Raw genomic sequence first — 25589 nt, 5'->3', positions numbered from 1 at the left:
AAGGGGTACGCGGACGCTGAGTGAAAACCTCCGTGACATCATCATTTTAGCTGTGTCATCGAAGGTGCTCTCTAGCCTTATCCTTTGAAGGTTGACCGAACACAGAAAGGGAGAGACAGTTTCGTGAAAACAAAGCTGGGCTCAGTCCTGCAAGAGGATACTCTGGCCTGGGTTCAGCACATCAAGTGGAACAGACAGGGCTGTCCTCTTTCATCTTTCCTCTTCGAATTCCTCATTGCTGCAGTCATGAAGGCCCACTATGAGACTCTCATACTTGTGCGGTCAAAGTGGTCCCTGAGCGTCCACTCACACATATCGAGTAAGCAGACGATATAGCTCTTCGTTGGTTTGACCCTATGGAAATTATTAAGATATTAAGTAATCTAAATACTTCCTGCAAAGTGTAAACTGCTACTGCAAGAATGAACGTGCTCGAAACTCAGCCTCATGCTTGCGGATGAACCGATTGAGGTAGTAAACAGGTTCGTATACCTGGATATCTCTATCAATCCTGGCGGTCACGCGAAAGATTATATTCTCCTCCAGATATGGAAGGCTAGATCAGCCTTTCTGTACCTGCGTCACCTGTGTCGATGGCATGACACGAGCTTATCCGTGAAGGGTCTAGCTTACAATACACCTTTGCGCTCCATATTATTATACGTATCAGGAACCTGGCCGTTGTACTTCGAAGTTGTAAAAAATTTTCAGTGTTCGAACGTCGATATCCTCGATATCTTGCCTGTGGCTGGTGGAAGCACCGGATCGGAAACCCAGCTTCGCTTGTCATTGCCGTCTTCTGGGTGGGGATCAGAATCGAGCCACATCAATGATAGGAGACAATGTCAGATATATCCCAATCATGCATGTAGTGCGCAGCTACCTACCCCCCAATCATCGATGAATGAAACCGTGGCAGCTACACCCACTGTACGACAAGTACGCGGATTGTACAGCTGGTAATGACGATGATTCTGCAGAAGGTCGCTGGTGACATTACCAAAGTGGATCAACCATAATTGTGCGTTCACAGCCCATCTGCGCGTTTTGTACAACCATTGGGCCGTAGGTAAGGGGCAGATCGCAGGTCCGTCGGTGCAGCAGCTTGTCGAAATCTATGCACCCATATTATACTAAACAAAACACTCACTTTAGGGCATTGCCCAGGCGAGCCATGTGCCGGCTGTCCGCAGGGCTTTCTTTAACGAAAAACGCATGGAGGTTATGTGATCTTGCGTGATTCCTTATAACTTTCCAACATGAGAGTAGCACAAAGTATCGTCGAAGTCAAGCGCTGACCTAACGTGTCCATTACAAAAATGTCCACTTGATACCGCTTGCTCATCATTTTACCAAATAAGCCGAACGGTTTATGCCTGGGAGAGAACTGTTCGCTTCTTACGAAGGCATACATAACCGGACGTTCGGTGCCCATGACATTCTCGATCAGGAAGGCGTGGAGCTTGCGTCTACAGACCAAATATTAGTCTCTCCAAAAAAGCCACCCAAAGCGTTTTGTCGCGTCTGTTCCGCCGATATTTACCATATCCGAGGAGCGTCCAAACAGAGACACCTGCTGGCATCTGGTGAGGCGCATCTGGTTATAGTGGCCTTCCCCTGACCGCAGCGCAAAAAAACCGCGTCGGTTCTCCCGAAGTCTCACTAGGGTAGAAGAAATATCGTCCGCCACAGTAAAACCCAACAATGCTTAACTTATTCGACAGAGGTGACCGGCACTTTTGGTGGCGGTTGTTACGTGTCCTCGATGGTAATAGCCAAGCCAAAATTTGTCGGCCAAAAACGGCGAAACTTCACACAACGAAGTTCCATATCTTAGCAAGGCCATGCAGGCGTTTAACCCCCCTTCCGTTAGCTGACAATTTACCGGAAATCTTATGGTTCCACTACGTCCTTAGACTAAAAGCACTGGATGGCCGACGCTTCACGAACTGTCTGTTTGTAGCAAATTCACTCAGCTTACTAGCTTCATCGGATTCTCCGACATCCTGTTTGTGTTTCAAACCTCCTGTTGCATATGTAGTACCCTCATTCGTAATACAAAACACCGTTGTACTTTTCATTACTGGATGAACGCACAGATTCCACCCACAAACTACAAGTATTTATCTAACAATTCAAAACCCGTGAGAGACGAAAAGAATACAGCTTCAGTTACCAACAAAATATGCGGGGCCACTACATTGGAAAAAATATACCAGGTGTAGCGTGGGATGTCAGGAAGTCAGCGGTATTCGACGTTCGAGTGGACGGCAAACGTCAGTTCTGAAATGTGCAGATATACGGACTGGTATTAATGAATCCACACAGTATACACAGCACACATGCGCACAGGTCGGGCGGTACAGGGAAGAAGACCGGAGTGTAGCAACAACGCACGTGTATTAACCCGGACCGAAACCGGAAGAAGAGAGTGTACAATCAAAGGGGCCGGTCAAGGTCAGTCAGGGGGGTGTGCAAGCAGGATACTCTTCCCTGTCCAGGGCCCGTGGTGCCTCGTCCGTGGTACCTGTAATAGGGGAAGAGAGGGAGGGAGAGCTACACATAATGTCATATGATAGGCATACAATCAGGCACAGTTGGGTTTCAAATGCGTTACACAGGCTCCATTTGAAATCAGCGCCAAAAGTTTAGAATTTAGATTAATTAAAACCTGTCAAGACAGAATGTGTGTCGATTAGGGTCATTTTTTGATTGAGCATAGATACAACAAAGTGCAATGCTGTGGCTTAAATATTTTTATCCACTCACGAAGGTTTTGCAGACGGGAGCAAAGGATGCAAAGGAAGCCTCTAAGGATTGGCATACAGTTGAGTTGATATCTTCGAACAACCATAGCCCAACTTGATGTTGGAGTTTTCAACGAAACCTTATTTCGACTGTAGTATACAGTGTCTGTGGTTTGGTTGGTTTATGTGTAATAATTGGTGATATACAAGGTTGCTTACTGGGCTTTCGTTTATCATATTTCTTTCCGTCTCCTCTTTACGGAAATTATAATGAACCATTAAGTCTCTTAACCACCCTGGTAAACCCCTGGCTTCGGAGAAGCACTGTTCCCTGGCGCTTCCGTAGCGTGCATACAGCACGACCAATCACGTGCGAGTTGGGCTCTTGGCTGTTGCAGCGCCTAATTGCGAGCGCCTGGGTGGTTTTCGGGTAGGTTCCCGTTTGGCGCGGTGTTTGGTTATCTTTGTATTGGAAGCATTTTCTGAGTTTTTGGGGATATCGAATCCCTAATGCTGGAGTACGTTGTCTGGATCGTTACATTCCATTAGTTGAGCTGGCTTTGTCAAGTACTTCAGGATCCGGTCGGTCGACTTCGCCCTTTTCCCGCATCCACGCATAGGGTTGAAACTAGCTAGAGATGCTCATGCACTAAAAAATCAGAGGCCATTTAATTGAAACCAAGCTGTGGCGACAATTGCGGTGTCCCTCAATGAGGACACGTCTGTGTTGAGGGACATTCAGCACGGCGTGCTGATGGGTGAGTGTTTCTCGTCACTAGGTTTCTGTGGACGGGTTTTTGTAGTCAGGCGCAGCAATCTAATATTGGCGTACTGCTGTCGGCGGCGAGATGGCTCAGGAGTCAGAGCGCGAATTCACTGACCGGAATGTCCGTGGTTCGAACCCAACCTCTGCCTCTCAACTTCCCCTGTCTAGGCTTGGGCAACCTGGCAGTATCCCTACTCCCGTGCCTCCTTCGCATGACATAGCAGCTAGGCACCGAAAGGGTGTTACACCTGAACGATTTTGTTCACATATTTCAGGCTCATGCTCCTGTATATGTGGTCACTGAAGCGGCTTTTTTAATCCAGGGAGAGGCACTCAAAGTGGGGTGTTTCACACATCTTGTAAGTTGTATTAGCTCCTATTGCAGTGTGACATGAGGTCAATGCACTAATCTGCAAGGCTCGGATCACGTTTGCTAATTCGAGACACCTGTGGCGTCCAAGTGGTGTACCCTTTAATTCCAAGAGACGTGTATCAAGCTACAGTGCGGTTGTTCTGTTGTATTGCTGCCGTTTTTTGAGCGACTGAATCGAGACGCCTTCAGGTGTTCGCCAGCCTTTGTCCAAACACCATATCTCTTGTGGGTTCGTGTCAGAAAATCCGTAGCGAGGCAACTAGAAAGCGAGTTTTCGGTTGTGCAGCAGGAACTTCCATTGAAGAGTGTGTCCGGCACAAGGAACCGAGTTGGTTGGGACATGTGTTGCGTATATATAACCATCTTTTGTGATTTTCCATACCCTACTCGGAGTGGCGGAAGCAGATAGGTGGCCAACCCTTGACCTGGCGGGGGGGTATGAAGGAGATTACGAAACGTTTGGGTTCTGTCAGGGCTTCTCGCCTTCCTGGATGAGAACCGCTTGATCCCCGCTGTGTCTGGTCGGAGACGGTGCGAGATATGGCTGCTGATCGATGTCAGTGGTGCCGTTGTTATCAGTTTCGATCCAGATTCTTCAAATGAGTATTTGGACTTTTAGGCACCTCGGAATGGTTGTAGTAAGCTAGCATTAATCCCTTCCCTTTCTACCTTTATTCTTCTCTCCACAATAGGACTTCCAAGTGGATCATGGTTGTAGGTCAGCGAAGCATCAGTGTTGAACGGTAATGCCATGCTGTTCATAATAGTAATAATAGTAGAACCGGACTCGTCCTCTCTCCTGCGCAGTTTTCTTTTGTAGATCGAGGTTATTCCCTGTAACTTAGAGCAATGAAGCACTGGTATACCTGCTGGTAGAAACGAAGTTGAATCGGTAATCGATGAAAACTGATCATAGCGCAATTGACTTCGGTTGCACGACCTTATCAGTAAGAGACCAGACCCTCACCTGGCAGTGTGTATGTTTTAGGGCAATCTACCCGACCCCTCTAATATGGTTGAACGAGCCCTGTGTATCGTCACAATCGTCGGCTCCTGTTGGTGCCATACAAACTGTGACAGTAGCAAACGGCAATAAGTGTGTTGAAATAACCTGGGAACTATTCGCCAGTACATTCTTGGTAGCAACATTTGCCATTATGATTTAATTATACCTCTTCCGGCTTCTAATCCTTCACATGGGCGCGTGAACAAACCAGCACACTTTTTATTCATTGTAGCAGTTTCCTGCCATCTTTCTGACTGAAGGCTTATCATCTATCCGACCCGTTTCACCTTACGCACAATGAGTGCCAAAGCCCTTGTAGGCATTGATCTGGTTTTCGCTGGAGAGCTCGTATCTCAGTACAGTTCTGCTTGTGACTCAGGGTTAGTTCTGAGGCTTGGTTACATCTCGTGTTTAGATTCGCGTTCATTGCAACCCACCTATTTCATCCGAAGAGCAACGTTTTCAGCCATCCTTCAATACCGGACTTTTCGAGTATTCCATCTACCCGTTCCGATCTCGTTTTTCAAAAAGATGGTAAGCTGTCTGGCTGCTTTTTTTCACATACTCCTTTTACTCCAAAGGAAAGAGCATTGTCAGGTCGATTGTTGGCAAGGTCTCAGCCGACATTGATGTGGACTCGACAGATTCCGTCATACAAGCATCCAGTGAGTTAACACTTCAGAAGGAATTGAGCTGGGCGGTTCACTTGGGACTGCCAGCGATCAGTCTCCAGCTAACAAGGCCAAACAATATTCGGCTTGCTCGACTGCTGACAAACTTTATTCGTACTGAGTACAACCCGGTGAAGCTTTGGATCACACTGCCCATGTGGATAGAAAAAAATGAGCTGACGGAGTCCACTGCTAATGGTTCGTGCTTTTTCCTCTGAGTCCTTTTTAAGTTCGGATCTCGTTTTACTTTGGCTGTTGTTTCCCTCAGCACAAATACAATCTGTTTGTTGGCACCCAATTTCAAACGAGACTTGATAGAATAGGTGTCGACATTTTCGGATAGCAGCGTGGTCAGTTGACTAGTAGTTACCTAGTTTGCTTTTCGGAAAAGTACCTCAAACAGGTAAACAAAAATTGGTGACTTCATCGAACCACATTAGTTTTCATGGTCTTACCGCGTGTCTAGCTAGAACTTGCTACACAGAAGGGCGAGTTGAAAGCTGTGTTCTGTGGTACCATCAACTGGAAAACCGCGCACCGAAGTTCATTGGTTCCAGTTCTAAGGAGAACAATGGACTGGATGCGACAGCCCGATCCGTTCATTGACATGAAATGGATTTGTATTTCCAGTATTGCAGGAAGTGAGAGCTACGTAGTGAAGACGATAGTTATGATATATTAGAGCCATTGGCTACGTGACAGTCGTATCCGTCACAACCATTAACCGTTGGCTTGTCGCCTCCATGTTAACCCCATCCAGAGAGACGGCAGTTATCAACGTGACTGTGTTCACTGGTAAGGGTTTTCATGCTTCGTTGCCATGTCATGGACTGCCCGCTCCTGGGTCGTTTCCATCCGACACAAGGCTGGTCGAAGAAGACCCTACGAAACGAATGGTCTCACGGCGTACGATGTACATGGCCCAACCAGCGTAACCTGTGGAGTGCGACCGGCTAATTTATTAAGAAAGAGAGTGTGCTTCCCTTAAAATCATCTGACGTACTTCAGCATTACTGGTCGGATGTTCCCACCAGACCCTCCCCCACTGTTTCGGGGGCAGCGATGGTCAAACACAGATAGTCTTCAAAGTTCTTCCATTCACAGCTTCCACATCTCATCCATGCACTATGGCTTATCGGACCGCTACCTGGGATAACTTTCCTCCTCGATAATGGGACATCAAACCGATCTGGGTGTATGTACTGTGATAACCACATTACATGCATGGTATGCTAGATTGCCTATCAACTCCGAACACATGACGACAGGTCTGTAGCGTCATGTTACGAACACTAGGACTGTTCGAACGAAGGTGGTTGCCCCTGTATGTCAGCACTGCCCGACTTCGTTAACTATGGATATTCAATCATGAAAATGGTGATAAAACGAAGTTATGTTGGGTAATTCACGAGATGCACTCTTTTACGTTAAAAATATGATCACCTCAAACCTAAACATAATAGCTTTTTCGCAATTATGAAGCAGCTACCTTTGCAGAAGAGAGCCTCAAGCCGTTCGTTGTTCGTAGGGATTTCAGCCATTTGAATCAGCCAAATGCGTCTTCGCAGGAACGCAGGAGTAATGGACCGTACTTGGGATTGGTGTGGGATGCTATAGTGCGAGGAGTTACTAGTATCACGAAAACGGATAACGAGACAGGCAAATGGGTTTATTAAACGGAAAAAAATTGGGGTTCTGGTGGGTGACTTTAGACTGTGATAGTCGGTACCACTTAACCTATCCATTCACTTACTCACTCAGGCCAAACCTGCTCGACGTCATTTGGCACTTGGTTGGAGTTTTTGTGCGATATATGCGTTTCCCCTTGGCACACAAACCTGACACCTGTTTAAGACTCGAAATGTGCATTGTCATATAGTTACTTCGTGTAAGTTCACTCCGATTGTCGGGCTAGGTACAGATTTTTGGTTGCTTACTGGGAACATCGTATCATAAGAAGAAATTTTTCGGTCAGAATTTTTTCATGATACATTAATGCTCTGGGCATCACTGGGCGCACAGCCCACGGCGTACTGCCGTTTCTCCACAAGAAACTTCCTTCAAGGAATGCTTGTTTCACTGCTTCATGGGGGCTGTTTCATGTTGATGTAACTTCTGAAGTGAGTCTCCATCCGTTGGACAACTTATCGTATTCTGTCTCTAAGTTGACATGATATGGGTCCACAAGTAGCTATTCAGTAACTTCCAAACATGTTTATTTCAGACAACCAGGCGATCGCCTCAACCGATATAGTTGCGTTCATGGTGTCATGTTAGAGCCATTACTATCGACAGCGAAACCCGAGTGAGAACCTTTCCGTGTAACCATAGTAACTTACTTCACTAAAGCCCTGTGATTAAAAGGGGGGAAGAGGGTGACTTTAGACTGTGATAGTCGGTACCACTTAACCTATCCATTCACTTACTCACTCAGGCCAAACCTGCTCGACGTCATTTGGCACTTGGTTGGAGTTTTTGTGCGATATATGCGTTTCCCCTTGGCACACAAACCTGACACCTGTTTAAGACTCGAAATGTGCATTGTCATATAGTTACTTCGTGTAAGTTCACTCCGATTGTCGGGCTAGGTACAGATTTTTGGTTGCTTACTGGGAACATCGTATCATAAGAAGAAATTTTTCGGTCAGAATTTTTTCATGATACATTAATGCTCTGGGCATCACTGGGCGCACAGCCCGCGGCGTACTGCCGTTTCTCCACAAGAAACTTCCTTCAAGCAAGGAATGCTTCACTGCTTCATGGGGGCTGTTTCATGTTGATGTAACTTCTGAAGTGAGTCTCCATCCGTTGGACAACTTATCGTATTCTGTCTCTAAGTTGACGTGATATGGGTCCACAAGTAGCTATTCAGTAACTTCCAAACATGTTTATTTCAGACAACCAGGCGATCGCCTCAACCGATATAGTTGCGTTCATGGTGTCATGTTAGAGCCATTACTATCGACAGCGAAACCCGAGTGAGAACCTTTCCGTGTAACCATAGTAACTTACTTCACTAAAGCCCTGTGATTAAAAGGGGGGAAGAGCGACCCACCTAAAACTTTCATACGATCCACCGGACCGAACACTGTTACCCTCAGATTCCTCCCTGGTTGTATCTATCATCCATGGGATTCATATTTTCTCCAGTTTGATTGTTATTTTTCATAAACTATCTTCCTTTGGTGCCACTTAGTTTTTGACACTGTGTTGGTCAGCTTGGAAAACTGGTTCCTGTTTTTATATATTCAGATGGTGACACTCTTCCCAGCTCCAAACAATCGCGGAGTCCTGTTGATGACACCCCGTGGCACTGGTGGATGCGATTGTCCACCTTAGCGTCTGATATATCGGACGCACTGGGCGTTGTCCTCGAAGTGCCCAGTAACCTTCCCGATGAATCTGTAATCGCCCGATGGCTTAGTGAGCCGGTGGTTTGTTTGAGGCTCCGGACCGATTTATTTCTAACCAATTCCAAAGGATTCCCCGTCCTTCCACGGAGTCATCAACACTTGTTAAGACGGTTCTTCAAGGTACGTTGTTGTTAGCCACTCCTTCAGCTTGACGAATGCATCTACCGCAATCCGGGTATCTTCATAGTTCGTTCAAGAGCTGGGCGGTTATTCAAGATCGTACTAATTACATGTGAATGAATAGAAGACTAGTCTTACGTCTCTTACCAGGACTGGGCACTTTGTTCATTTCAATTTCTATTTATATTGTGATGCACATCGTTCAATCTTTATTTCACTCGTTCAGCTGAATGTACAGCTCCTCCTTGTTGGTGCCTGTCGTCATGATCAAGGTTTCGTATGCTATCAGAAGTACCTTATGTGGCTTTGGAAAAACCAAGGTGAACCGGACATCTATGAACAGCAGTCCAAGGGGTTTGAAGACCAGCTTCAGGTATGTGAGTGTCAGCAACGACCGTGTTTTCTCCCAGTCCCACTATTTTGGTTCATAATACAGACTGAATTAATTTCCTTCTGATTTGGACAGTTCTCACTTGAATCCAGTGAGTCGTGTTTTGGGGGCATAGTACAAATGACACAAAAATTGAAGCAGCTTGAAGAAATCATGTTTTAGAATATCCACTAGTCTTCCTGGGCTACGTGTGCTGCAATCCATGTGGGATTTCTCCAGCTTCAAACATGACTTTCGGTTTTTAATGATTTCGAGATGGCCCAAGTGGTTGAAGCGCGAATTCACTGACTGGAAGGTCCATGGTTCGAACCCGACCCCTGCCTGTCGACTTCCCCTGTCTAGGCTTGGGCAACCTGTCAGTATCCCAGACCTCGTGCAGCCTTGGGGTGGCATGGCAGTTAGGCACCGAAAAGGTGCTACAGCTGAACGACTTTTTCTCGTTATGCATTACTCATAAGGTTGCTGAAAATCCTTCGATAGCCCACGACCGGTTTCGCCCTTTCTGGGGCCCATCAGGTAAGCGCAGTCCCTGAGTTTTCCGTCAACCTTATCTTCTACTTGAAACCAAATTGCACGAAATTAACGAAAAATAAACTCATATGCAAACTAATTTTTTGCGAGGGACCCACCTTGAACCCAGTTGAATCTCTCGTTTGTGATATTTTCAGGCAACTGAATGTGCTTTCGGTCTTGATTCCATACAATTTGATTGAATTTCATAGTGGATTATTGCTTGTTTTGGTCTCGCTTCCTGAGGCACTTCCTTCCTGGATCTCAGTGCAAGCCACGCTATCGTCGCCATGATCGTCGAGAGCAACGCTAGACGAGAACACTTGTGCTTCACTGTCATACAATCATGTCGGTTTATTTGAATAAGGCCTTTTAGTGGCAAGAAGAAAGAGATGGGAGATGGAAGGTGACCTAGGACTTGCCTGGAACCACAGTCAACCGTACAGTATCTCTCCGGCGCTTCCCCAGTGGATCACTCACCTAGCGTAAGCATCACGGTCTGAACAATCCCGCTTTCTCAATCTCGACCACCACCAACCCCATCACTTCCTCCTTACCTACCTAGCAACGCGCTCAGCTAACTGCTAATACGTGCGCACCTGCTTGACAGCGTAAACAGCTCTTTGCTAGGATAGTAACCAGAGTCTGGGACAGCCGGCGTACGTGGCAACCATGTAGTCAAAACCAATTACAAGATGTTTCCAACTTGTGACTAGTCTCAGACGTTGGTCATCACACGACTTCGTCGCTGCCAGTTTAAGAAGCTGAAATGGCCTGTCGTGGAAGAGCTCCAAACCCGAGTCTTCCATGTGGCTCCTGAAGGTATTAGGTATGACCACTCACCAGTAATCAGATTGCCAAAACATTTTGACGCATTCGCGAAAAAAATCACGAAGATTCACAAAGCGATTCATAATTCTACCGCCGTATGTTTTTCTGCACATCCATCATCGGCTTTATCTTGTCCTTTGCAAAAACATCTGTACCAGTCGTTCCAAGTTTCACGTTCTCTGCGTGTGTTTTCTTTCATATTCAGGAGCCTTTGCAGCCTTTGCGAGACAACCTGTCTTCCACTACTTATAGCATTTTTGAAATGGACCCGTACAAATACGATGCCTATGAAAAGGTGAGGAGTTGATTTGATCAATTCAGGTGCAAAGTAGCAAGTGTGCGACGTTCCTCTTTGTCACTGATTTCACCAAACTTCTTTCCTTGGTTCTTGATATGTTTGCTGAGCTCGGCAAAATCGCCAAACTTCGTTTCTCTTAGCTAGAGTTTCTCTTTCTTGATGTATGTGTTTAGTTTCCGAGTGGATAGATGTGGGGAGTTGAGTATCGAGCTCAATGCAGATGAGCCGATCAATTCGGGTGCAAAGTAGGAAGTGTGCGACGTTCCTCTTTATCACTGTTGTCACCAAACGTCATTCCTTCGTCTTTGATCTGTTTGTTGAGCTCGGCAAAATCGCCAAACGTCGTTTCTCTTGGCTAGAGTTTCTCTTCCTTGATGTATGTGTTGAATTTTCGAGTGGATGGCTGTGGGGAGTTGAGTATTGAGCTCAATGTGGATGAGCTGTACTGGTTGGTCCCAATATGATTTACAGTGCGACTTCATTGAGTGCACTGCTGAAGGACTTTTCCTCGCCTGGTACTGGCTATTTCGATTTGATCACCTCATTAGTTTGGTGTTTTTATCTTGTGTTTGTTTTCCGTTCGAGGGAGACTTCGGTTGCTTACAAAGTGTTTGCCTGGCACAAATAGGAGGTTTCAGGGACGTCGCAGTTTACTGCTAGGAATTTATATGTTCCTTTTGGTTTTCAACATTCGGTTGGGGTTCCATCCTCCTGAAAAGCCGAAAAACATCCTTACCTGTAATTATCAGTGGTGATGAGTCTCCGAAGGGATTCGAACCTGAGACCCTCCGGCTATTAGTTGGAGAAGATACCGTTTGGCCACGAGCGGTTGATCAGCACTTAGAATAGGCCGCCACTCACCCTTCACATCGCATGATCACATGGTTGGCTGCTCCCGTGATGACTTTTCATGTGCAAATCGTGAGACATTTTCCTTTTTGATGATGGGAATATTTTGGTATTTTGATAGAGATTTTATTCTGTGGTTTAAGTCAACGTAAGCCGAGAAGCGTGAACCCCGGGGATCCCGATCGCCCTCACCTCTTATGTCTCTTTTTTGAAGCCGTGTTGTCTCTGATTCATGTCCGTGATTCCATATGATTTGCTGTTTGGAATCATTTGCTTGTGACTTGATGTAGACATATATACGGAGGCCAGCGCTCCTAATAGCCGAACATCACGTCGATTGGACGCAGATGAGCTGTATTGGTTGGTCCTAATATAATTTACAGCGCGATTTCATTGAGCACATTGCTGAAAGACCTTTCCTCGCCTGGTACTATCTATTTCGATTTGACCACCTCATTAGTTTGGTGTTTTTATCTTAAGCCAGCGCGCGAGAGCACGGTTTGAAGATCTTGGTTGAGCGGATGTCCGTGGTGGCGGATATCACACGAGTAGTTAGGATCATCTGTTTGAGGAATTACTTGGCTACTGAGAAGCGAGCGATGTGTCCAATGGCTTGACCAGTAAAGATGTGGGGATTAGAGTGTACTTCAAGCATCTTTTATCAAATATGCGGTTGTTCTCCCAGTTTGCCCCTCTAACCTTGCCAATCGAACGTAGTCACTTGACAATTTGTGAACACATGGCCCGTAGTTGTTTTCAGTTTGAGATTAAGAGGTCATCATTCCAGCCACCGTTGACTAGCTAAAAACCACCGGTTGTTTTGGTAGCCTCCTCTGAAACGAGGACTTCTCAATCGGTCCCACAATTTTTCCAATCGCTTTAAAACCTTACACTGGTTCGTTTCCACGTACAGTCCTTTTGAATGTTCTGTTACTGAGGTTACATGAAGGTCTATGCCAGCCAGTTCCGCGGTCTTTGCCGTGAAGGTGATTCGCTTTCCCCAGTTCCATTAATCCCATATTTTGGAACCCAGCAATACTAGCCTGAATAGGTTTGACTATTTTCCAGGACGTGATCCTAGCGTCGTCCTTTCTCCATCTCTGTTTTCTTTCCTTCAGGCTATCTACCTGGCTCTCCTACATCGTTCTCGTAAAACCAATGAACCAACCGTCCCAAACGGACCCACGTCAGAAGTTCTGGCCGAGACAGGTGATAAGCCAACATCAGTTTGCCAGGTAATTATGGTTCTTGGTGCGGGTCGAGGACCATTGGTCAACGCGGCTTTGAACGCTTCAGAAAAGGCTGCATGTCCTGTTAGAATCTACGTTGTTGAAAAGAACCCCAACGCGCTGTTTAACCCTTCAGGTAAAGTATTAGTAGTTCCGCAGTCTTCTTTCAATAACCGTAACATGGTGCAATTTTTGGCTATGAGAAAACTTTCAGTCAAGAAAGAAAAGTACATGCAGCCCAAAAATCCCTAAATCACCAACCCCACGGTGCGCGGAAAATAGTAGCAAGTACAGGTTGATCAGATTTGGAAATATCCTTTGAATCGGGTCAGTCGTGTGGGTTTCGCTAGACCCATCCGTCACGGTAGGGCCTGTCTTTTTGTGGAAAGACCCTTTCATAACTTTGACAGGTGTTATCAGAATTACTACGGTCCAGCTAAGGCTCTAAACGACGTGTGCTTCACATGATGTCTCAGAGTGACAGCAGTCACAAATGGCTTGGGAATCTTCCTATTCTGAGCAATAATTCCCTGTCATTCTGTAAGGTACTGACAGATCTCTGTACCGTCAGCGTCGGTGCCGAGGAGAAACCACAGTGCATCATTCTACCGCCTTAGCAAGCCTTTTTGGAGGATAGTTTAACCGAAACAATGTAGCAAACAGGGTTTTTGCCTTCCAGTAGTTCCACTGATATTCGATTTGTCCTTGCAAGTCTATCCAGTGTGTCGAAAATCTTCAGAAAGAATCACTTCCTCACAGCGTCTGACAGTGGGTTCGTTGACCGCTTGGAGCGAGATGGCTCAAATAGTTAGAGCGCGAATTTACTGACCGAAAGGTCCGTGGTTCGAACCCGACCTCTGCCTGTCGACTTCCCCTGTCTAGGCTTGGGCAACTTGGTAGTATCCCAGCCCTCGTGCTTCCTTCGGGTGGCATGGCAGCTAAGCACCGGAAGGGAGTTACAGATGAGCGAATTTTTTCAAGTTTGTGTTGTGTGTGAACTTTGAAGTTCAGCTCCGCCTGATTCATCCGGTGTACCCCAATTGAGACAAAACGTGTGATGGATTTCCTCCTGATAACTTCTGTTGTCTAGTGCCGCTTTCTTCTGTCTGGAGAACGCGTCTAGCACTGAACTCAATGCAGTGGAAAAATTCTGCAGAATGCTTATTACGTCATAAGCCCAAGTTATTCCGAACTGGACGGTACACTGCTGTTACCGTGACATGGTTTGACATAGCACCAATTAAGTCATTCTACTCACTGTCAACAGGCTACATTTCAACCGGTGTGCGAATTTTTCTGCTACCAGTCTTCCGAATTTGCACCGATCTGCTAACACTGCGTTGAGGGCGATTTGGTTCCCCGCCTGCTTTGAGTTACGTTCAGGTGACCAACCCTCAGCCGACAAGATCTCCAATGAGGATTTATTTGGACTGGTTCCCGTTCGATCGGTTTGCTTGGGGGGAGGTGTGTGGGTCCGCTGTAATTTCGTTTATAGTTTTAACTTTGAAACGCTTCGGTCCGTGCGATCAGCTGTTTTGATCATCACACTGCTCACTGTGAGTCAACAAGGACAATAATGAAACTGAGATTATACTACTCACATGTCAGTTTTGAAAAGGCAGGAGTGTTTTAAACTACAATTTCAAGTACCTCATGAACTTGTTCGTCAGACATCATGATGATGAACCAGTCAGCTATATTCTGTAAACTCTATTCTGTTGTTCGTTTCCTTTCCTTATATGAATATACTGCGATATCTTTGTTGTCTTACCAATGGAAACATGAGGCAGCCATTGTGCAACGCATTCAGAGTAGCATAAAGGATAAATTCAACTCTCCCAGAGAAACCAAATTGATATGAAACTTGGTGTGTTTGTCTGCTATGCCCTCCTTTGTCTACTTATTTCAGGATCGCATGACACATGAGTGGCGCGGATTGGATGTCCATCTGGTCAGTGGAGACATGCGTCGGTTGAATATGCCGGAAAAGGCGGATATCTTTGTCAGTGAGCTGTTGGGTTCCTTCGGGGATAACGAGCTGAGCCCGGAATGTTTGGATGGTGCTCAACCATATCTCAAAGGTATCGTCACACTTTTGGTAGAACCTTTGGTCCTACGGCTTTTTCTTGTTTTTGCCGTGTACTATCCCCCCAAATTGAATGTCTCTAAAGATTCTTCGCTAACGACATCGGCTCATCATCATCATCGACAGCATGATATCAGTGTTCAACACCGACGCTTCACTGCCGTACAACGATGATTTATTCGAAAGCCTTATTGTAAAGAGTCGACGGGGAAGGGACTTAGTGCTAGCTTACCACTTACCATTTCGAGGTGCCTACACCTCCAGACACTCACTCAGGCAATCTGAATAGAAACTGACTACAAGAAAGCCACTGACATCGGTTGGCAGCCAAATCTTGTAGCGTCTCCAACCAGGCACAGTTAGGATCATTCGGTCCCCATCCTGGAAGGTGTGTAGCACCGACAGCACCCGAACGTTTCATAGAGTCTAATATGTCTGAATAGCGCACAGCGTTTGTGCATCGGGAAATTTGAAGCAGAATGGCTAGGTACCGGGTGTGCAACTTTTATCAGCTCAGATTTACCACCCTCATCATCATTTCTTCACAACAGATACGATCGGAATTGTTTCAGTAAAGGTGTCTCCCGCTGTCAAATCTGTGCAGCAACACTGAAATAACTGATGTTTGTTTATTTTGGAAGGATTAGCTTCATTTCATTCTTATGACCCATGTGAACAGTCTATGAAAATGTTTTATGGTTCTCGTTGCTGTGTGCACATTTGGAACTAAAGTATCTATCTCATCAGGCATCCAAATGCGATCGTTGAGCTTCAGGCAGGCAGGAAACTAACAAAAATCTGTATGGAGTATGTCTAGCCGATTTATTTTCTCTATCACCATGTTCCACTGGGGCTGGGCCTAACAAGGTGATGAAAATACCCACATGAACATAATATCGATACAATAAATCGTTCAGCTGTAACACGCTTTCAATGTCCAGTTGCCATGCCACCCGAAGGAAGCACGAGGGCTATGATACTGCCAGGTCGTCGAAGCCAAGACAAAGAGGTTGAGGTGCAGAGGTTGGGTTCAGGCCATTGACTTCCCAGTCAGTGAGCTCGTGCCGTAACTACTGAGCAACCATTAAATGAAAAAAATCGTTCATCTGTAGCACCTTTCCGGTGCCAAACTGCCACGCCACCCGAAGGTTGCACGAGGGCTGAGATGCTCCCCGGTTCCCTAAGCCTAGATAGGGGAAGTCGAGAGGCAGAGGTCGGGTTCGAACCATGGACCTTCCGGTCAATCAATTCGCGCTCCAACCACTTGTGCCATCTCGCCCCCAACCATTGAATAACTCCACTTTGGTGTTTGGTTGGACCACGTGTGCTTCGAAAGGCTCCGTTATTACGCAATTTGGAATGCCAACTTTTTGTGGACAGTGCTCACATCAGAAGCGACGACACCCTTTGAAAACGGTCGCCTGTGAGTGGAACAGACAGGAGGTGCTTGTCGTTGCCTGTCGAGTGGTATTCATAACACGACTGTTTTCAGAAGCAGAGCAGAGCCAGATCAGAAAATGTGCCTAATCTCGTCGAAGATGAGAAGTTCCCGTGTACCTCAACACTTAGCTACGAGTGTGTAATGTGAAGTTCTCAACGGTCGTTGACCAGTTTATGACGAGATCTTCATGCAGGTTTCGGAAGATGACTGTACCGTTTTAGCTTTGTCAACCAAGCAAACGAAACCAGGCTCGTGTTTGAGTGCTCTACGGCATTGTGGATCAAAGCAGTAGTGATGAGGTAAAAGAGTAGCAACATCGAGTGAGCACTTATGGTATAATTTGTATCATGCGGTGGTATGGTGAAATGTCAAACACCGTCTTATTCTCCTTGCCATCGCCCCCTACTGTCCACTGACACTGGCGTTCCCCTCTGCCATTCACTTGGACGCGATCCTCCCCCTTGTTGGAAGACATCTGTGAGCAGGTGATTTTGCCTGCGTTGAAAACACCGCATAAACCAACCGAATGCAAGGCCTAGCGTTAATATCTAAACGGATATTGGGTGGGCCACCCCACTGCCTCATAAGCGACATGGTCAAGTTTTGCGCACTGTGGTCTTCGTCCGCCAATCGAAATTGGCGTCAGATTCGGATCGTGCACGCCTCACATGTTCTGAGTGAACTACGGTTACTAAGACCCTGTAAGCTGCTGTGTCCCATGATCACGAGTAGTATGCACCGCAGTTTGAAAAGGCGTATGAAACAGTAGAGGCCCCTGGGAACCGAAAATCTGCTTCGCTATGTCTCTTGTGACCAAATACTCACCTCTTATGTTCGTAATACACTATGCATAAGGTTACTGGAAAACCTTCTACAGCCCACCACAAGTTTCGCTCTTCTTGAGGTTCATCGGGTAGGTGCAGTCCCCGAGTTTACGTCAACCGTATGTCCTAATTGAACCCATATTGCATGCATTTGGCAATCTGTGGCATTTGGCGGCGACGAGAACAGACTCATTGTCACCAACACACTAATATTCTAAGGATAGTTGACTTCATTGGCGATAGAGTGCTATTATTTGACTGAAAAGTCATATTTCCGATAAAAACTCCAGAATATTCAACCAGTTAACGCCAACTGGATAGCTTTTATTCAAGGTCAAAGTGTGCTTTAAATACCGGTACGCTCTCTGTAATTTTCCACCGCTTATTCTCAAAAAACCATGCTATTGTTGGGGTGGGTAGTTTTCTGTCACTAAGGTTCTGGAGTCGGGGTTCGTTGTCAGGTGCAGCGATGTAATACTGGTGTACTGCAGTCGGGCACGAAATGGCTCAATTGGTTAGAGTGCGAATTTACTGGTCGGAATGTCCGTGGTTCTAATCCGACGTCAGACTCTCGACTTCCCCTGTGTAGGCTTGGGCAACCTGGCACTATCCTAGCCCTCGTGCTTCCCTCGGGTGTCATGGCAGCTAGGCGCCGGAAGGGTGTTACATCTGAACGATTTCTCATGGACTGCTGTCCATGGTGACGAGGAGCAGGAGGAGGAAAAGGCGCTGGATGGTACTGATGACCACACCTCGACATGTGTCGTCGCAGTATGACCATAATAAATGGATTTCAGAGCTCAAAATTGCTCAGGGATTAAAGCGCGAATCTGCTGACCGGAAGGTTCGTGGTTCGAACCCAACTCCGGCATCTCGACTGCTCCTGTCTAGGCTTGGGCGACCTGGTCGCATCTTAACCCTCGTTCTTCTTTCGCACAGCTATGCGCCGGAAGGGTTTTATGGAGTAGTTCTAGTCATTTGGGGAAACTTTTAACCAGTCGAAGCTTTTCGAACTTATTTGAACTCAGCAGGCGGTAAAGATAGATCTGTCTTATGTGGCCTTCCACATCGGTCCACACTCAATGCCGTTTGGTATTGTTGTGTGGTGACTTTTTGGTTTCCCGACACTGATGGGCCTAGATAAAAGCGATTTGGAACCACTGACTTTCTGTTGACAACATCCTCCACGATGACCACTGCCTAGTTTCGACCAACAACCAACTACTCGCGTTCCATCAATTAGTTTAGGCCAGTGAACAGCTAGTCGCATTATTGTGTCCTTGATTTTAAGTATTTCCTCCCACTTATTGATCTGAGCGTGCGGGTTTTGGAACATCTATTTGGCACATACACAGGTAAAGGTCAACCGGACGATTTTAATCTCCACGATGAGACTAGCCAATGAGGATGCAAAATCGAACATCGGCTAGACTGTTCATGTAGGCTGTTCCTCTCTCCTCTGTAGGCTCTTGTCGTTTCCTGATCTACTCTGCCACCTCCTCGATATTCCCGGATGCCAATTTATCGTAGTTTTGCTTGTTTCACTCCCGTTTCCCACCATGCCACTTTTCAGCGGACGGTATCAGTATCCCCTGTTCATACACTTCCTACGTGGCACCACTCCAGTCCTTGCAATTCCACAATGAGACAAAACGATCCAGGGATCCGGTAAGTCTGCCGAATATGATTACAACACCCCTGGTTTATAAGAAACGATGTTTCTCACTTCTAGGTGTTTACTTGGTGGTCCGGCCCAAAACGAAACCTTCGGGCGTATGAAAACTTACCCTCTTACCGACACGAGGAAACAAAAGGACTTGACGACAGTTGCAACCAATCAATCTCGAATTAGCTCAGTGTTTATGGCGAGAATTTACTGACCGGAAGGTCCGTACTTCGAGGCCAAATCCGGCAGTTCGACCCATCCTATCTAGACTTGGGCAACCCGGCAATCTTTCAGCCGTGGTGCTTCCTTCGGGTGGCTTGACAGCTAGGCGCCAAAAAGTTGTTACAACGGGATGATTATTTTGTTATTTTTTATCAATCGTTCAGCTGTAGCACCCTTTCGGTGNCTAGCTGCTATGCCACTCGAAGGAAACACGAGGGCTGGGATACTGCCAGGTTACTGAAGCCTAGACAGGGGAAGTCGAGAGGCAGAGGTCGGGTTCGAACCACGGACCTTTCGGTCAGTAAGTTCGCGCTCTAACCACTTGGGCCATCTCGCCCCTTTTTTCTATCAATAATTGTGCTGTTACTATTTGCCGTAGGATATGGCCACCCCTGTCCCCATAGTGACAAACGTTGGTGTTTTCCCGCTATTACTCCTGTATCACATCATCGCTTTGGTACGTTCCTAGGATTTCCCCAACCCAGAAGTGATTGAGTGATTGCATAAGTCTGCTTTCTGGTGAGATAATGCGAGATGCCCGCGCTGTTCCATTCATGACCGGAATATTGCGCGCCCATTGACGCTCATCCATCCGGGTTGCTGCCTTCAGCGTACACCTTCCCAGTGAGGATTACACCGACACTGCTGTATTCCCGCATCGCCTACATAGCTATCCAAGCTTATCTTCCCAGATTCATCATCGACAGCATGACAGTGTTCGACAGCGATTCTTCGCTGCAGTTCAACCATGATTTATTTGAAAGCCTTCTTGTGAAGAAAAGAATAAAGGCAGAAAGCGAAGGAACTTGGTGCTAGCGTACTACAGTCATTCCGAGGTGCCTACACCTCCAAACACTCATTCAGGCAATCTGGACAAAAACTGACAACAAAAACGCCACTGACATCGGTTTGCAGCCATATCTTGTAATGTCTCTAACCAGGCACAGTGAGGATCACGCGGTCCTTACCCTGGAAGATGAGTAGCACCGACAGAACCCAAACGTTTCGTGATCCCCTTCATACCCCTCTGTCAGGTCAAGGGTTGGCCACCTCTCTGCTTCCGCCACTCTGAGTTGGGCATGGAAAACAGCACTCTCTTCAGCAGACAATGGTTAAGCGTACGCAGCATATGCACCAATCAACGCAGCTTCTGGTGCTGGACACATGCATTTCAATAGAAGTCCCGGTTGTACAACCGAAAACTCGCTTCCCAGTTGTCTCCTTATGGATCCGACACCAACCCACACGAGCAATCGTTCTGAGACAGCGACTTTCGAATCTTCCCAGGCAGCTCTTCCCGGATTACCGGCGGTTGAAACTGTGAACACCACTGTACAACAGCCTAGGAATATGTTCTGATCGATCCGCTTAACACGCATGCTAGTCGGTCAAGTCATCAAGTTTAACATCTTTACTTGATCCGTTCAACCCCTCGCTTGAGACTTTCCGAATAAACTGTATGTGTATGTAACTTGTGAGCAGACCAAGCTGCCTGCTGGCACATCAGCCTATTCTTGGAGTAATATTCCTGTATCTCATCACTGTCCCCTGTGTGGTTCCGGGTGGAGGCCTCTTCCTGCATAAATCATGGTGCCGTCAAAACATGAGCCCCCTATTCCGTAATTTCTGAAACCTTTGTTTTCTCAGGTGCTCCCCGTTCGGTTGCGCAGTTCCTACGTTCCTTTAATTGTTTCGTTCCCCTTTACCGGAAAGCTAAACCTTTTTCTTGGAGAGGGATAAACACTTCAGCTGAGTCCTTGATAAAACCTCCATGGCGTGGTAAAACAGATCAGACATTTGAAAGCACATGGACGATAACTTATTGTGGTATCTAACTGCTATACAGGCTCCCCAAGGAACGTAACAGCATTTTTGCGAACAAGCGAGTGCAAAAATTAGAAGGAGCAACGCGGTATTTAAAGCCCACTGTTGACCTTGAATCCAGGCTGTCAGATTAGCTCTGGGTGAACGCTCATCATCGTCGGCTGTTGTTGAATTGATTGACTACTTGAGTGTCCAATCGAAAGCTGGCTTTTTCGGCCTGGATGCTTGACGAGTCCCTTACTGCGATTTTTGTAGGACTTGAGTATCTCAGTAGGTTTCGGGCCTTCTGTGAGATATTTTCGGGGATCTGACCTTCTTGACATTTATAATGTCCTTGTTGCACTGTAGCGGGTCAAATGAGGTCAGAGTCGCGAATGAAACTGCCGGACGTGCTTGTTCGGAGGCATGACGTTGCAGGGTAATCAATTGACAAAACTTTCCCTAAATGAGTTTTTCAGATAGAAGTTCCATACATAGAAAAAGTGCGGCGTTTTGCTTGCGGCGGAGGTTGTAACTGTGCGGTTCTAAGCGTGATAGATCGTTCAGCTGCAGCACCCCTTCGGTGCCCAGCTGCCATGCCACCCGAAGGTTGCATGAGGGCTGGAATACTGCTAGGTTTCCCAGGCCTAGTCAGGGAAGTCGAGAGGTAGAGGTCGGGTTCGAACCACAGACCTTCTGGTCAGTAAATTCGCGCTCTAACCACTTGGGCCACCTTACCTCAAGCGTGATAGATTCTAAGGCGTTACGAATGATCTTATGGAATTTGGCTCCCTTAATCTCTTCTGTGTATCATCGAGTACTAAACAAAATGCCGTGGTTAATCCCTTGTAAAACACTTTAGAGGAAACATATTCGGAGATATGGAAATGCCCTTTTCTACAGGATTTTTTCTCTTTAGGTCCGGAGTAATATACTTTCATTTGTATCTGGATATTTTAGAGCTTGCTCGATGCAGTGGGTCCTCTCCACTGTGTTGTAAATCGACCGTTTTTGCTAACTACAACTTTTTATTGGTTTTGTCTTCCGGTTTTTTGGGCCATCAGGACGAAAGGAGATCGTGACAGGTCTGTATCCGTGGCACCAAAAGAATGCCTCCTGGTTATAGGGGAGCTCCTACTGTCTCCTACTTCGGAAACAGAATTTTCCAAGTTTTTTTAAGGAGTTCAACGTGCGATGCTGCTTCACGTGTGATGTTTCATTGTAAAACGCGCATTGTGGGATATTCAGTCCACTCTGCCTCCTACACCCGTTTACTTGTTTCACTTTTCTCCCATCTTACACATGGTTTCATCCTCTCTTGATTTCTTTGAGTTATGTAGTTGATCACTTTACGGGCATTCGGTAATGCTGGATCTGAGGCGAGATGGTTCATGGTTAGAGCGTGAATTTACCGACCGGAAGCTGCGTGGCTGGAACCCGACCTCTGCCTCTCGACTTCTCCTGTCTAGCCTTGGGTAACCTGACGGAATCCTAGCCCTCTTGCTTTCTTCAGGTGGCCTAACAGTTAGGCGCCGAAAGGGTTCTACAGTTTTGATTAGGATGGGTTTCATTTTTGTCGAAGCAACCTGGCAGTTTCTTAGTCCTCGTGCTTCCTTCTGGTGACATGGCAGTCAGGCACCAAAAGGGCATTGCAGCTGAACGATCTCTTTTTACGAATTTCCGGTCTATATTTTGCTCATTTAGACTGCGTCCGACTCATTCCGTTATTCTGTTTCCTGTCCGACCTCCCCCCTTACCACAGACCAGCTGTTCGCGCATCAATTCGGCTCATGATACGCCGTTTGTCGTGCGTCTCACAAACTGCCAAATTCTTTCCGAACCTCAACCTGTTTTTACATTCGTTCATCCAAAACCTGGTAAGTCTATGCCTTTTGTTTGATGTGGCTTTCGAACTCCTATTCTGATTCTTAGTTTACCGTTAGATCTATTGTCAGAAAGTAAGATAAATTTTTATTGGGGAAAGCAAAATCACTACAGTTGTTTGTGCAAAACGGCCAAAAAGTTATTCCCAAGGTCACGCGGGTGTCTACATAGTCATAAGTAAGCACCGAGTTGATTGGCTTACATTTGGACGAATCAGAACATTGCTTCCGACCCGCATCGGTCCAATCGGATCCTTTGGTTACATTGTTGGGCCACAATCTGCTGCTTGAAGGTGATTCGCATGGCATCCTCCTGCTTTGGATATGATTTTCACCGAATATTTGACGTAATATTGAATCCATCTTTCACCATAGTCGAATCCACACCTTCGGTCTCGTACTTTCGTGGCTGTTCTGCCAGTCTCGCTCGTCTAAACATCCGTAGAGAGCGTGCGTGACCAGCGACTGGCTTGAGCACTTGACTGCGAATCCACGGGTGAGGCTCACAGGTGCATTGTTGCCGGCTCACGATAGAATTCGTTGAAACAGACTGATTTGTTAGACTTTACGGGTGCTTAATCCATCGTGATTTGACTTGGCTTACGGTTCGATTACAACTCTAGTGACCACAAAGTCGTCAGGATGTCGTGCCTTTTGATGTGCCATAGTGGACGGAACAGAAAGCCAAGTTCCGAGCTGCACTACCCTCTGCGGAACACACCACCTCGTTACTTGGTCTTCTACCTGCATGTATAAAATGTTTTACTTCTACGACTGGAATGTTACCGTTTCGCATTGTGTATCTTCTTGCTGGTTTTATGAAATGGATTGATTGAAGGGATCGAATGTTTCGAAATTGCAGAAGAGAGGTAAAGGGTCTGGATCGCGAAGAACTAAACGGCGAACCTGTCTATTCGAAAACCCAGTTGAGTGGAACTTGTAGTCCGTTGGCTTTTTTCCATTGCCTGAAATGACTAAGTTACCAGATAGGCAGATATCAACGTGTCACTTCCTGCACGTTTTTCTTGTCACATGCGCAATAAACTGCTGAGATTGGTTTCCCCTCTCACCTCATCCAGATCCCCGTGAGTCGAATTCTCGCTTCGCCACTTGTACATTCCTCATGGAACACGATGCAGTGGTTCATGGATTGGCCGGTTACTTTGAAGCAACGCTGTTTGGAGACGTGACGCTCAGTAGGTTGCACTTACTACGTATATCAATCTTTGTCTGATTTAGACCGATCAAGTACAGACTAACGATTATGGTGCTGTTTAGCTGTTCGGTCGAATATTGTGTACTTCTAAGTCTCTCTGTCCACCCTTCCCCTATCCCGATAGGTACTCATCCAAGACGGCACAGTCCCCAGATGGTATCATGGTTCCCGTTCGTGTTCCCCGTCGATCACCCGATATTTCTGCAATCTGGAGAGCGCCTGACAGTCAGTATGTGGCGTGCGGTCAGTTCGCGTCATGTCTGGTACGAATGGGCCTTCACTGAGCCTCGGCCAACTCGAATCTTCAACAGCGCCGGACATGCCAACAAAATCTCCCTCTGACGATACTTGCAAAAATTTGTTTTGATACTGATATTTACAAGACCGTGAATGGCATTTAATCACGAGCTGTGAGGTATTTTTGTAAGTAGACTGGATGCTTTTGATCACTCTCCGTCTTTCTGATGTCTTCGTTCATGGGTCTCTCGTTGACCGTTTGGTTCGTCCAGCTGTAACACCCTTGCCTAACTGCCGAAGGCGGCACGAGGGCTGGCATACTGCCAGGTTGCCCAAGCCTTGACAGGGGAAGTCGAGACGCAGAAATCGGGTTCGAACCACCGATCTTCCGGTCACTGAGCCATCTCGCCCGCACACTTTTAGCCACGGCGTGCAAGGCGGCCCGGTTGTGTGTACGTTCTCCGCACACTCCATTTTCCCGCTGTAGTAAACTTATTTATGGGTAAGATCGACATCGGTTACCTACATGGTTTTGATGCCAGCAACGAGTCAAGTGCCGTAAAGTTGACAGTTACTACGAGATACATCGGGGTACTGACTACAGCTGGTGACCTGAAATGTTTGAGGCGCTAGTAAACGTTTTTTCAGTCGTTCCGTTCATTTGCTTTGAACAGGGTTTCTTCGCAACATTCATCTCGCTCTCCGGTCTTGACAGCGTTGTGAGTTTACGAAGCTACTCCTAAGTAGGCGCACGTTTACCAACTGTTCGAACCGTTGGGGTGGCACCGGAACGTGAGCTTGCCTGTTTTTGAAGAAAACCTTCACAGGCCACAAAATTCGTTGAGGTTATATATGGGGGCAATCAGGCTAGTTATCACTCATTATCGTGGGGATTTGACGACACTAATTTGATCGTACAGTGGCATGGATTTCTCGCAAGTGACTGGACATCCTGAAACGTTAAGCCTTTGTGGAGATTTCGTCCTGTAATTGAAGCCAATCAATCT

General features: G+C 46.6%; 2 protein-coding genes across 2 annotated transcripts in view; one reads left to right on the top strand and one right to left on the bottom strand.

The window, feature by feature from the left end:
- Nucleotides 1–2462: 2462 nt before the first annotated feature.
- On the bottom strand, nt 2463–23492 carry T265_08687 (hypothetical protein; the record flags this gene model as incomplete). The annotated part of the gene is made up of 2 exons (XM_009174561.1): nt 2463–2527; nt 23333–23492. 2 exons carry the CDS (start codon nt 23490–23492, stop codon nt 2463–2465), a joined length of 225 nt encoding a protein of 74 aa, XP_009172825.1.
- T265_08688 (hypothetical protein) overlaps nt 3150–25589 on the top strand; it is a gene marked incomplete at both ends in the record, with an annotated part of 29896 nt that continues 7456 nt past the window's right edge. The window contains 11 exons of the mRNA XM_009174562.1: nt 3150–3177; nt 5125–5761; nt 8816–9096; nt 9323–9469; nt 11034–11123; nt 13094–13340; nt 14588–14760; nt 15114–15285; nt 19129–19223; nt 23009–23123; nt 24209–24325. Of these exons, the coding sequence (XP_009172826.1) occupies nt 5719–5761; nt 8816–9096; nt 9323–9469; nt 11034–11123; nt 13094–13340; nt 14588–14760; nt 15114–15285; nt 19129–19223; nt 23009–23123; nt 24209–24325 (1480 nt within the window). The remainder of the gene's footprint in view (nt 3178–5124; nt 5762–8815; nt 9097–9322; nt 9470–11033; nt 11124–13093; nt 13341–14587; nt 14761–15113; nt 15286–19128; nt 19224–23008; nt 23124–24208; nt 24326–25589) is intronic.

This window comes from Opisthorchis viverrini (genome assembly GCF_000715545.1).
Source record: "Opisthorchis viverrini unplaced genomic scaffold opera_v5_229, whole genome shotgun sequence".
NCBI lineage: Eukaryota > Metazoa > Platyhelminthes > Trematoda > Opisthorchiida > Opisthorchiidae > Opisthorchis > Opisthorchis viverrini.
This window is presented reverse-complemented; position numbering and strand designations above follow the sequence as displayed.